This window comes from Solanum stenotomum, chromosome 4 (assembly GCF_019186545.1).
Source record: "Solanum stenotomum isolate F172 chromosome 4, ASM1918654v1, whole genome shotgun sequence".
NCBI classification, from domain to species: domain Eukaryota; kingdom Viridiplantae; phylum Streptophyta; class Magnoliopsida; order Solanales; family Solanaceae; genus Solanum; species Solanum stenotomum.
In genome coordinates this window covers 11,000,572-11,015,398 of record NC_064285.1, presented here as the reverse complement: position 1 = coordinate 11,015,398, position 14,827 = coordinate 11,000,572, and the positions used below count along the sequence as shown (strand labels likewise).

General features: G+C 30.0%; 1 protein-coding gene across 1 annotated transcript; it reads left to right on the top strand.

The window, feature by feature from the left end:
• Window positions 1–12,603: 12,603 nt before the first annotated feature.
• Window positions 12,604–14,026, top strand: LOC125862904 (aquaporin TIP2-1-like). Its single transcript, XM_049543026.1, has 3 exons — window positions 12,604–12,831; window positions 13,127–13,377; window positions 13,449–14,026. The coding sequence occupies exons 1-3, from the start codon at window positions 12,705–12,707 to the stop codon at window positions 13,815–13,817; spliced, it is 747 nt and encodes a 248-aa protein (XP_049398983.1). The 5' UTR covers window positions 12,604–12,704; the 3' UTR covers window positions 13,818–14,026.
• Window positions 14,027–14,827: the final 801 nt, after the last annotated feature.

The window sequence follows — 14,827 nt, the reverse complement described above, 5'->3', positions numbered from 1 at the left end:
TATAGTGATTTACCAGTTGTGTAAAGGTTGTATGAGTCTACTATCTGTGAAGTGTTTAGCTATTGTTTTACGAGGCTATAATGTGATTAGTTGCTAACTAGTTTCGTCATGACTTATATTGTAGATTAACGCCTTAAAGGGGAGGCTGAAATGTGGTAGTTGTATTGATCAAGAAACAAAGTATGTAAGATTATTCGATTCAATATTCCTTAATGTGAAATCTGATATTTGTGATTAATATCAATGAAGTGAGTTTTTTCAGCTCTATTCCTAGTAAAGGAAATATAGTGACAGTGTACGATCTCCAACATAGCTAATGATATTTTCTCCTCTACATTTGTGGATTACTTCAATATACGTTCATTACTCTACATTTGTGAATTTATCCTTTTATGTGCTAGTATAGAAATGGTATTCACAACAGCAAGCTTGGTGAATTATTGAGAGAATATACAAGAAAATAAATAATACAACATCATTCTTACTACTGTAATTAGTAAGAAAATATGAAATCACTGCGCAATCTTTCGAACTCTTATCGATATCCGCTCCCACAAGTAAATCACCACTCAATAGCCTTCATCTTATTCTTCAAATAAAATATTATGAATATAATAGCACATAAAATATAAAACTTAAAAGGCTAATGTGATCATTAATGTATTTATTGTTGGACTACAATATAAAATAACAGATAATGTCATGAATATGACTATTAATTTTATTTTATTTTGGTATTCCATCAGATGTCCGGAGCCCACATTGGAGCTCCGACTAAATCCGAATCACGCTCTGCAAGGCCCATTCGGGGGTGGCGCTCCCAATTATGTTAGGGGCTATGCTAATAAAAACTTGTGGGAATAATGAAAATAAAGACCCATTAAATTTTACATTTAAGAAATTTAAAGTAATGACCTTTTAGTTTTTAACATTGTATATTTAATATAACTAAGAGTGTTAAAAGAGATTAGTTTTTTACTGTTTTTAATATAACATATAAATAAGAAAAAATAGAGAAAACTCCTAAAACGGAGAAAAAAGAAAATTGTATTTATTGACCAAAGAGACACTGATTTTTTTTTTCTATTTCTAGCTTTATTATTATATATAAATTTGGCAATAAATTATTGTTCAATATTGAAGTCTCATATTAGTTAAATGTATGAGATTCAATTTTGCTATATGGTGGAGATGTGAGAGAAGTGATCAAAATTTTATATGTTATATTAAGAAAATGAATAGATTAAAGAATTCGTAAAAAGACTGATCTTTTCTATTTTAGCTTCTTGCTTATACATGTAATGTACAAGACTTCATATTTTAAAGTCAATCATCTATTGCTATGTGGGTAATAGTTTATCATTAAGATTCTATATTAATACCATTCCTAAACTTATGTCATATACAATTTTTTAGAAATTGGAGTTGCGCATCTTCAGTATCAATAAGTACGGTGGACACTTTATTAGTTCCTTTGTTAATCCTACTTGATTCTTGAGGGGGGGAGGAGATTTTAAGATTGAGTGAAAATTCTATTTGGTTTCAATAAATTAAAATTGTATCGAAAAATATATATATATTCAAAATTCAACTATAAATTATAAAAATCGATTGAATAATTAGTAACTTCACCCAATTATGACCAACTCTTCTTGGTCTTGAAAAATTAAGTCTTAATCAAAATAATATTACAATATGATAAATAAATCTAAAATATTACAAATACAAAACAAATAAACTCATATCATCAGTAAAGTTAAGTATCTAGTAATCTTCTTTGATAGAATCATCACTAAAACTAATATAATATTCATAAACGAATGAACAAATTAATCTTATCAATGATTATTATCGTTACCACCTTTCATAATCCATATTTATTGGCCATTACAATTTTTTTCATATTAATTCATCATATTTATGAAGAAAAAAGAGATATTACAAAAAATAAAAAATAAAAAATAGTTAAATACATACCTGTGCTCCATTTTAAAATTTCCTGCAAAATACAAAGAAAAAAAAACTCATTACAAATGAAACAAATTCCCTACTAACCTTAAAAAAATTTGTAACATCGTCACGACAAATGGAAAAAAAAAAAAAAGAGAAAGAGAAAGGTATTATCGGAAATGAAAAAGAAAACAACAAAAATACATACCTTTAGACTTTATCCGTTTTGCATCTATGTATGCATATATATAGCTATAGAATAGGAATGATTTATAACTCCATTTATAAATTAGAAATACTTTATTCTTCATAAATATGATGAATTAGTATGAAAAAATTGTAATGGCCAATAAATATGGATTATGAAAGGTTGTAACGGTAATAATCATTGATAAGATTAATTTGTTCATTAATTTAGTGATCAAACAATGAGATAAAAACTACTGCTGAGTAATTAATTACTCCTATTTAGTGTGATCTTTTAATTCATTGAAGTTTTTATTTTAGGAAAAAACTCAGATTTTATTTTAATTAAAAAGATAAAATAGATAATTGCAAATGCTGGCCATTGAAGGCTGCCACATCAGCGATTCTAGATTCAGATTTATATATATATATAAATAGAGAGAGAGATATTTAGATCCAAACTTTTTCATGAAGACACAAGGACAAATTGGATCATTTTTAAATCCTTCTTTTAGCAAATATTTGCAATGGCGATTATACCACATTCGTCCTGACTGTTTCAATCCATATAAGGATTTATGAAGCTTTATTGAACAAGTTTTTCGAGAATCATTGTATGCTTTATGCACTTTGAATCCTTCAGTAATTTTCATAAAAATATCATGGTCCAATGAGCCATATAAATAGGCAGTGACCACGTCCATTAGGTGCATTTCAAGATTTTCATGAACTGTCAAGTTCATTAAATACCTAAATGTAATTGTATCTGCCACAGAAGAATATGTTTCTACATAGTCAATGCTAGACCTTTGGGAATATCCCTAAGCCACAAGTCGTGTTTAATATCTTACGACTTCATCTTTTTCATTTCGTTTTCGCACAAAAACTCATTTGTACGTCACTAGCTTGACACCTTCAGGTGTTCAGATTATTGATCCGAAAACTTCACGTTTTTCAAGTGAAATTAACTCTGCTTGAATTGCGTCTTTCCATTTTGGCCAATCATTTCTCTGTCTACATTCATCGACAAATTTTGGTTCATAATCCTCATCTTGTTGCATTATTTCAGTAGCAACATTATAAGCAAAAATGTTATCAACCACAACATCATTTCGATTTCACATTTTTCCTGTCGAGACATAACTTGTTGAGATCTCTTCATTTTCATTATTTTCAGATATCTCAACATTTTCTATTGTCTCATTGTTATGTCTTGAGGCTCTCCTAGAGCACTCGCTTTCATATTATGATCATTTTCTCCTTTTCTTTTTCGAGGATTTTTATCCTTAGAACCAATTGGTCTACCACGTTTCAGACGTGGTCTAGACTCATTTGCATTAACAAATTGTTCTATCAGAATATCAACTCGAACTGGAGCATTTGCAGCTGGAACATGAGATTTAGTAACCCTTGAATGGTTAGTAAATGCATCTGGCAATTGATTTGCAATATTATGCAAATAAATCATCTTTTGAACTTCTTGTTCACATTGATTTGTTCGAGGATCTAAATGAGATAGTGCTATTTCATTCCAATCTATCTCATTTTTCAATTGCTTATGTTTCTCCCCTAATGTTAGGTATTCAGATTTATCAAAATGACAATCAGCAAATCTTGCTGTAAATAAATCTACAGTCATAGGTTCCAAATATTTTATAATAGAAGGAGATTCATACCCAACATATATTTCCAACCTTTTTTAGGGACCCATCTTTGTGCGTTGTGGTGGAGCAATTGGAACATATACCGCACATCCAAATTTTAAGATGGAAAATATTTGGCTCCTTCCCAAAAGCCAATTGTTATTGGGAGAAATCATAAAAACTGGTTGGCCTTACACGCATAAGTGTTGCTGCATGCAAAATAGCATTCCCCCATACCGAAAGAGAAAGTTTTGTCCTCATTAGTAATGGTATAGCTATCAACTGAAGACGATTAATCAATGATTCTGCTAGACCATTTTGAGTATGAACATGAGCAACCGGATGTTCAACTGTTATTCCAATGGACATACAATAATCATTAAAGGATTGAGATGTAATTCACCAGCATTATCAAGACGAATTGCCTTTATAGTATAATCTGGAAATTGTGCTCTCAACCTTATAATTTGAGCCAACAATCTCGCAAAAGCCACATTGCGAGTTGATAATAAGCACACATGTGACCATCTTGTAGATGCATCTAGCTATCAAGACTATATAATATTTAAATGGTCCACATGATAGGTGAATTGGTATTTCGTCCACATATATCACCCTGTATACGTTTCAGAAATGTAGGGGATTCAATCTCAACCTTAGTTGATGATGGTTTAATAATCAGTTTCCCTTGGGAACAAGCAACACGAGAATTCTTTAGATTGAAGAATTTTTTTATTCTTCAAAGTGTGCCCATGTGAATTCTCAATAATTTTGCGCATCATATTATAACCGGGACGGCCCAATCGGTCATGCCAAATGATGAAATCATTATGATTAATAAACCTTTTATTCACCATGACATGTGATTCAACCACATCAATACTTGTGTAGTACAACCTAGAAGAAAGTGTACATAATTTTTCATGCACAAATCTTTTTCCTTCTTTTATTGTAGTAATATAAATGTATTCAATAATTCCTTCATTAGCAATCTGAATATGATAGCCATTTTGGTGAATAACATTGAAACTTAACAAGTTTCTTTGAGACTTACTACAATACAAAGCATTATTAATGGTCAATATTGTTCCCCCAGGTAGTAATAATGATGCTCTCCCAGAGCCCTCAATTATTTTTGTACTACTGATTATTGTATTAACATTGGCCTCTTTCATAATTAAATGAGAGAATATTTCGTTTCTCTTAATATACTGTGAGTTGTAGCACTATCCAGGAGGCACATATCTCCATTACTCATCTTGGATCCAATTGAAGACTGTGCAATTTTATTTATCTTCATAAAATAAAAGTACATCATAAGAGATAAGATAACTAGCAACATTGCAAGAAAACTTAGGTCTTTATATTATTTTATTTTTAAATTTTAAAATAAAAGTAACATAAAAATAATGATAATCAAAAGCACACAAAAACAACAACATATTATACATAAGAAAATAACATCAAACATCAGTTATGATCTCCAAAGAAGTCCTCAACCTCCAAATGAGTAATATCATTAAGGTCATTAAAATCATCGTTCTTCAAAGCTAAATTCGCTTCAATATTATCATTGTACATTTGTGAAGGTCTTTTATCAACATGATTTTCAAATGTCAAGTGTGATTCCACCCGAGCATTAGAAGAAGATGTATCACCTCTATTCGCCTTTCTTTTAAAGGAATTTGATAAAGCCTGAAAAAATGCTCAGGTGTCCGACATTCATTCTTTCAATGGCCTTTCATGCCATAACGATGACAGTTGCCTCTTAAAGGATTACTTTGAGAAGTCATATTGTTCTCTCTTTTATAATGACCACTACCACAATGATTATTATATTGTTTTCTGCCATTGCCACGTCCACGCATATTATTATGGCCCCAATTTTTATTTTGTGTTCTTTCAAACTGGTCATGTGCTTCTACCACATTTGCTTCTGGTTATGGAGTAGTTCCAGTGCGACGAGCTTCATCATTTTTCAACAAAAGGGTATTATATATGTTGCTCAGCCACAAGAAGAAATGAGATCAAATCATAATACTTTTTAAATCTCCTTTCACGGTATTGTTGTTGTAACACCAGATTTGAGGCATGGAAAGTAGTAAGAGTCTTTTCCAATATATCCTCATATGTTATATTTTGCCCACATAATTTTAATTAGGAAGTTATAAACAACAGAATTATATTCACATACAGTTTTAAAGTCCTGTAATCGTAAGTGTATCCATTTATAACGAGCCCTTGGCAATACTGTTACCTTAAGGTGGTCATACATTTCCTTTAAACTAATCCACAATTCAAGTAGATCTTTCACTATCAAATATTCGGCCTTTAATCCTTCATCCAAATGATGACGAAGAAAAATCAGTCTTCGTTTTGTCCTGACTCGATGTTGCATTACCCTCAGTAATGGTGGTACCAAGACTTTTAGTGTCTAGGTGAATTTCATCATCGAGTACCCATGATAAATAATTTTTGCCAGAAATATCAAGTGCCACGAACTCCAATTTTGACAAATTTGAAAACTATCATAACAATAGTCAAATTAGATTAAAATAATAGTTTTTTAACTATTGAAAATTAAGAATAACATATGTAGTATTTTAATAAGAAATTTAATTTTCATTAATTAATAAAATTTACTACCATCTTATATTTTTTACAGAACATAAAAACTGAAAGAGAAAAGACGTAAAGTCACCATTGCAGTTATTTCGAATTTTCAAAAAAATATCTTAACTTTACGGGTGTCCTATTACCCCACGAAACCATATAAATCCACAATAAATATACCCTTTTGACTAATTTTAACATCACTTGTGTTGTCACGAAATATGGGCGCGTGAAGGACTGTTCATACAGCTTCAGACCAACGTAAAATTGCCATGTGGCACTCCCAATTTGACTTATTTTGAAAAAATATAAAAACTCATGTATTAATTTTTTTTAAGATTTATTAGGAATAGTTTTTAATTTTCAAATTTTTTTTCTCATCTTCCCTACCATCATTAGCTTACCCATATTTCTTGGGAATCTATGTCTTCCTTCATTTTTTTCCTTTCTGGTCGTTGTTTTTTTTTTTAAACTAATGTTATTGTGTTCATTCTTATTCCTTTTTTTAAAAAAATTAGTTTCGTGATTTTATTCCTCCTACAAATCGAGTTTGGGATTTGAGAATAGTGAACTATGAGAAACTCGATTTGGGAGTAAGAAGTTGGAGAAGGAGGTGATTTAAATGTCAGATTTTGACTTGGTGATATTTTGAGTATTTAGATTTTGATTATTTGACGATATTTATTTTCATAAATAAATTAATTAGTGGTAGTTTGACAAATAATTGGTAATGCTGTCAGAAAATTTCGTCCCGCCACAACGGGTTTGGCGACTATTCATCGCGATGAAAGGAATTGCAGAAGAATAGAAGTTGAGGGGAAGAAGAAAGAGAAAAAGAAATAAATAAAAAAAGGAAGAAAAAAAAGAAGCAAAGAAATCAAATAAAAATAATTAAAAATTACTTTTAACACGTGTCAAGTGACTATTAGTGCGTGACTTACAAATATTTTTGTATAAGTGGTATTGGGTGAAAAATGGTATACATACTATATATTGTGAAGTTGTTCAATAGGGTAATAGGACACCCGCAAAGTTAAGGTGTCTTTTTGAAATTCAAAACAACTTCGACTTTATGTCTTTTCTCAAACTGAAAATATTCTAATATATACTTGTGCTTAGAATATGAAAATAAAAATAGTTATATCACCGAAACATGCCTTATAAGAGATTTTGTATTGATAACGTGTTATAAAATAAAGTATTAGAAATTAAATAACAAAGAAATGGAGAGAAAGAGCAGTAATGTTTTTCTTCCAATCTTTCAATGCATTTGTGTCTACATATAAGGTGAGTATATATAGAAAGTAAGTATATCTCTAATCCTTCAAAGTCATGAACGAGATCTTTTAAAGTCATGCTTAAATCCCTTAAAGTCATGCATAAATCTCTAAAAGTCATGAAGTGTGAATTTTCTACATGACATCCACATTTCATTATTTACAATAAGTAGTAATATATTCTTTTTTTGTGTATATTTTTACATTACTATCAATGCCTTTTTTCTATAGACAGTAACAAGGTGAGGTTATTCATAATATCCACCAAATAATATATTTACAACACTCAACATTTATCTTCAAAGAAAATTATTAATTATGTAAGCAAGTAGAATGAAGAAAAAGAAAAATATTTTCTTTCACTTGTCTTCAAGAATGAATTTGAGTAATTAAGAGTACTTCTTCTTCTTTATTTTTCAATAGTTGGTATCAGAGCCATTTGTATTGAGGAACTTGTTGAGAATTCAAATTTTCAAATGACTCTGAAAGAGTGAGGAACAAAATAAATGTAAGTGAGATTAGCTATTATAACTATATAGCTATGAGAATGTTTCAATTATAACTATTATATATAGATTTGAAAATATTTCACGAGAGAACCATCAAAATATTGATAATATTACTAATAATTATCATACAAGTAATTTGACTATGTAAATATTTTTTCTATCATCGGACCTTAATAGAATTTGAATTCAAATAATAGATGAAGCAATTGTACTTTTATAGGTAAGAATTGTTTCTTTGGGTCAGACACACAATAATTATAATAAATTTATAAGGAGAGTGCTAACAAAGAATTACATTTATTAAAAGTTTCCTGGCAATCCACTAACTAGGGGTGGACAAAAAAGTTTAAAAAATAATGATTCTTCAATTTCGGTGTTTCTTTTCAAAAATTCAATTCTTCAATTCGGTGTTCGATGTAAGGGTCTCGAAACTTGAGTGCACCAAAAAAGCAAACTTATATATATATAGACCAAAAAGACAAGTCAACTAGCAATCAAACTATTCATGAACAAATCGAAGTAGTAATAGATTTACAATTCAGATAATTAACTTCAAATATTAATTTTCAAGAGGAATTCAAATGTATTTTTGTCGGTGTACATCATGTAAAGGAACATGTGTCCGTCCTCATTTTCCTCGAGTAATAGTTGGTGGCACTTTGTTCTTGACAAAGACAAATATAATCTTTTAAGCACAATAAGTGTTTCATGGTGAGACACATCATCATTTAACATGATTTTAAATTTTTAAGTGTCTTATACTTTGATTTTATCCTCATTTTATTTCATTTTCATCGAAAAAATTATTTTAAAAACGTCAAACTAAACAAAACTGAATCAAACCAAATTAGTTTGATTCAATATTCGATGCACACTTTTTCATAACAAAAAATCAAAGAAATAAATCAAAGTTTAATAAAATCAAACTGAAGAATCGAACGTCTATCCCTACCACTAACTAGATTAGCAACAAATGGGCTTGCTGGCTATGAAGCTGATAAATGGCCCAAACATAAAAGAGTCATCAATCCTGCTTTTCACCTTGACAAATTGAAGGTATCATTACTATGAAACTATATGCCTTTTCAATTTGTTGTAAAAAAAAAAAAGAATGTAGTTTATTGTTGCTTGCTTAAGGTTTGACTTCTTTTTTTTAACAAAAAAAAAGGAAATGGAAAATATGAGAATGAGAATTGAACCCACTTATTGAATGAGATATTCTCATCTATATCATCAAATTATAAGTGTGGGTGATTAAGATTCAGTGCCTTGTTATATAAACTAAAACGCATATAATTTATCTAGGGCGGAATAAAATCGAGCCAAATTAGAAAAGACATTGAGAAGTTATTTTGTTTGACTTGGTTTAATATTGAATAAAAAATTCGAATATATTTGGGTTGATTTGATTTTAACTAAAAAAAATCAATCCGAGATCAAATCAACCCGACATTATATATATAATTTTAAAAAATTTACTGTATACATAAAAAATATTACTTTGATATAATTTCTAAATATTTCCTATACTTTTTCATAGTTATTATCTTTTAACATATTATTTCAAGTTTAAAACTTAGAACTTTGAATGGTCCAATAAAAGTTGTAGTCCATAAATGTTAACAACTCTAATAAGTTCAAATCAAAATCAAATTAATACTAATGCTAACAAAAAAAATTAATTCAACACTAAAAATGACAATAATGATGAATTTTTGTTCTTTAGTTTTACATTGGATTTTACAATTAAAATACATAATCTAATTTTAATTTTTTAAAAAATATTTATTCATCTAATCAATACTTATTAGACTTATTTTAGAATGATTTAGTACTTTTAAATTATGACCATTTTCATTATGACTTATTAATTTGCAATATTTGTTTTATGTGATTTCATTATTATTTTTTGTTGAATAGTTTAGTGTCATTTCTCATCTCATATTTTGTGTTATTTTCTTAAGAAACATCTTAGATAGTTGTATTTTGCTAGGACTAAACAAATACTTCAAGTACAACTTAATTATATATTTATATAAATACTTTATTGAAAAAACCCTGAAAGAAAACGGAACCCGGAAAAAAATAGAAGCCGGAAAAAAAAACCCCGAAAAACCTCGAGATAGAAAAATTTGAATTTTATTAATTTAATTTGGTTTATAGATTTAAAATTCGACAAATAATTTGATTTGATATTTGAAAAACTCTAACCAACATGTTCATGCACACCCCTAAATCTGTAGGTACTATTACTAATTAGAGACAGATAAGATATAGGATGAATTTTGAATAGAGATGGCAATGGACGAGGCGGGTTTAAGGTTATGCGGGGCAGGTTTAAGGCAATGCGGGGCGGATGCAGATTTAAGGCTATGTGGGGCGGGTTTAAGGTTGTGCGGGGCGGGTTGAAGTGAGTTTTTAAAAAACTAATGAGGGGTGGGGAGAGTTGCGGGTCTATGTGGTTTCAAACTTAATTTTAACTTTTTACATATTATAAGAGCGATAGAACATTATCTATTAAGATAGTTTCTTCAAAGTTGCTAAAATATTCAAGATAGTAAATGAAAATGGTTCAATCAAAACTAAAACAATTTCTTGCATGCTTCCTAATTGACATTCAAAAAATAAATTTTAAGTCATTATCTATAAATTAATCTAACGTAATGAAAAAATGAATTTATTTTATGAATTTTATTTTTAGTATCAAACTTAACTAGAAAAAGAAAATATTAAAAAAATTATATGGGGCAGATCTATGTGGGGAGGGATGGGGTGAGTCTATGTGGGACGGAGTGAGGCGGGTTGAAAATAAAATTTAAAAAAAAAACTATTTTGTAGAGCGGAGCAGAGGGATTTAATTTTTTGCGGTTTAAACTCAACCCGTCTCGGCCCTGCTCCGCACTGCCCTATTGTCATCCCTAATTCTGAATGTCAATTAAATATGTTCCTTTTTATTCCGACTATTGACTATTGATAGGAAATAAGTTATTTATGTATATACTTAATATGACATTTAATTTGGTGACAATTTAGAAACTTACAAAATTAATACATGTATAAGTTATGAGTAAATATATGTATTATTTTATGCAGGATACAATGTGGAATAACTAATATATGTATAACTAACACATGCATAAAATAATACATAGATTTACTCATAGTTGACTTCTACTTTACTAGTATATGCATAACGCTAACCATCTACCAAACGACCCCTAATTATCTTAGGAAAACTTACAGAAATCCCACTAGTTTAGAAGCTAATTACTTAGATACACTTTAATTTGCAATATTACGAATCTTACCAGATTTTAGTGTGTCCAGATACATGTATCTCGGGATACATAGGATCAAAATTAGCTATAATTTATTCTAGATACACTATATTCAAGTGGATTCGCATGTATCTAGATACATAAACAAATCTCGTTCACCTTTCTCGCCTCACTCTTAACTCGTTCACAACTTTCCTATGTATCTGGTACTTCAGATACATGCGAATCATGTCAAATACATGTGAATCATGTCAATTACATATATCTAGTGTGATTTGCATTTATCTGAGATATATAATTATCTCGCTCGCCTCCTCATATCTTGCTTCTTTCCCTATTTTAGTATATCTGGTAGTAAAAATTTATGTATCTTCTTCGATATGTTGTAAGCAACTTTTAATCAGTAGCAAGATATATAATTATGTAAAACTATATGAATAGAATTAATATATACGATATCAACGTCTGATTCATTAATTAAGCTAACAAAGAGAAGACTAATTAAGGTCTGCTCAATTCTTATCCACACAATTTAAATAAATCCAAAAGGCCAGATCAAACAACCCAATTCTAGCATTCTCTTTGTTCATGGTCGGTCAGGCGCACTTTGTGGACCAAACCTTCCATTAATAAATATCCCCTATCACTGATAAAAGTTGTGATGGAGTGTTAAATATTTTTTATTTTTAATTAGAGGTCTTAGGTTCAAATTTTTTAGGTATAAAGTTGTCTTTGTTAGAAAGCGTTTTATCTTTAATATAAAATTTTCCAACGTTAATATAAATTTAATCGAATTCTAATATGGGTATCGATCACTAGCCGAAAAATAAAAAAAATTTGCCCCCTATCAACTCCATTTTCTAATCATTACTTTTCTATCACAATGGACCTACACTTCACATGCATATATTATTATTATTGCCTATATTCCAGACACTTCCATTAAAAACATGTTAATGCCAGCTTGGAATATTTATAACAAAAAAATTGATTGGATATGCGTTGCCACATATGCACTTACTTTATTCCCTTATCTAAACTATACGTGAAGAGAAGTGAAAAACAAAAACAAATTATGTTTATTAAATAACTTTATATTATATTTGTGTATTTCCCAGTATATATATGTGACAAAGAAAGAGCTTCTATATTGTCATTTGAGAGCAAGCATATAGCTAGCATTTTCCTAGTGTTTTATTTTCCTATAAGCTTTTTTAGCGTTTAAAATTTAATAAACGTTTCTTAAAAATGCCTTGCATAGCTTTTGGACGATTTGATGATTCATTCAGCTTAGGATCTATTAAGGCCTACATTGCTGAATTCATCTCTACTTTACTCTTTGTCTTCGCCGGAGTTGGTTCCGCTATTGCTTACAGTTAATAAAACTCAATCTTCCTCCTTAATTTACGCACTCATAGTATTATATCATTAGTGTATTTTAGCATGGCGTAACATGTAATATAATTAAGTTATTGCTAATTTCACTTATTAGATGCATAGTTAATTATAGTTGCTTTTTAGGTGAAGATATTAAATTCGTATAGTTTGCTCCTAAAGTCCACCTTTTACAAAAATGTTATTGTTAATGATACATTGTACTTGTGATACTTTGGTCATATAAATTTTGAATCCGTCTCTGCTTTCTAAATTTTGTACTGTATTCAATGCAGACAAGGTGACAGCTGATGCTGCTCTTGATCCGTCTGGGCTTGTAGCTGTTGCAGTTTGCCATGGATTCACGCTCTTCGTGGCAGTTGCCATTGCTGCTAATATCTCCGGTGGTCACGTAAACCCTGCTGTCACTTTCGGATTGGCTCTTGGTGGCCAAATTACCGTTCTCACCGGTCTCTTTTACTGGATTGCTCAACTTTTGGGTGCCATTGTTGCTTCTTACCTCCTCAAAGTTGTCACCGGAGGAATGGTAAGTTTTTAATTTGCATATAATTTAAGTTGGTGAATCATGAATTTTTTTCATTAACTTTTGTTTATCAGGCGGTTCCAATCCACGGTGTGGCTGCTGGAGTAGGAGCTGCTGAAGGAGTGGTGATGGAAATAATCATTACATTTGCTTTGGTGTACACAGTGTACGCCACAGCAGCTGACCCGAAGAAGGGTGCATTGGGTACCATTGCACCCATTGCTATCGGTTTCATTGTTGGTGCTAATATTTTAGCTGCAGGCCCGTTCTCTGGCGGTTCAATGAACCCAGCCCGTTCATTTGGACCTGCTGTGGTTAGTGGAAACTTTGCTGGTATTTGGATTTACTGGGTTGGACCACTTGTTGGTGGTGGGTTAGCTGGTCTTATCTACAGTAATGTGTTCATGAACCATGAACATACACCTCTATCGGGCGATTTCTAAATTCTAAATTAATGATTTGTACGTTGTTTGAATTTATGTTGGGTCTAAAAATCCACTTGCTCCCTTTTTTTTTGTACGTAATAAAGAAAGAAAAAAAGCAATATATTGCTCTTTCTTTCTTTTTTTTTTTTTCTTTTTTTTTTAAGTTTTTGGTTTGCAGCTGTACATTTATGTTTTGGTGTTTAAATGATTTATGAGTTTGGTGAGAACCGCTGCCGTTCATTGATATCGTTGTGCTTTTTATCTTTTTGAAATTTTGTCACACTTTATTCCTCAGGACGGTTAAAGTGAATTCAAATTTAATCACATTTTAATGTAAATATCAGATATTTTGAGAAATTTCATTGTTCCCCTTTAATTATGTTTTAGCTCGGATCTCAAAAAGAAAAAGGGAATCATCATGACCAACTTGGTTTGGCAATGAATAGCCAAATCAATGATTAAACTAAACCGACCAACAAATGATAACATTTTGAGATAGGAACAACGAAATTTGTTAAATAGAATAGTCAAATACTTTGTTTGTTTGTAGGATTATAAGTCATTTTATTAAGGATAAAATTGATATTCAAAAGTTAATTTGTTACTAAATATAGAAATGTGTCATTTTTTTTAGACGTACTAAAAAAAAGTGAGTCATATAAATTGAGATAGAGGAAATAATATTTTTTTTAAATACTTTCTAAATATTTGAATTGTTAATTAATGTGACTAATAGTGCTTTTAATATATTTTCTAAATATGTAATTTTATTTCAAAAAAAAAATTTAAAATTCTATATTCAAATTCAAGTTCAACATTAGTTAGTTTAACATTCATACTCCGAATCAAGCCGAAATGAAAAGTATCATATTCTTTTAACTAATTAGCTTTCACGTGCATCTACTGTTTAATTAGCTAGAGATTAAAATATCCAACAGCATACTTACAAATCCATCTTAGATCACCTCCTTTCCTTCTTTTTTTAAAAAGTTCCCCAACCTTCCCCTAGTGGCCTTCCACGGATTCTA

Excerpts from the sequence above, each read along its gene's own strand:
- LOC125862904 (XM_049543026.1), top strand. The coding sequence starts at position 12,705 with ATGCCTTGCATAGCTTTTGGACGATTTGATGATTCATTCAGCTTAGGA. Across the intron at positions 12,832-13,126 it reads TGGTTCCGCTATTGCTTACA|ACAAGGTGACAGCTGATGCT; the intron begins GTTAATAAAACT and ends TATTCAATGCAG. Across the intron at positions 13,378-13,448 it reads AAGTTGTCACCGGAGGAATG|GCGGTTCCAATCCACGGTGT; the intron begins GTAAGTTTTTAA and ends TTTGTTTATCAG.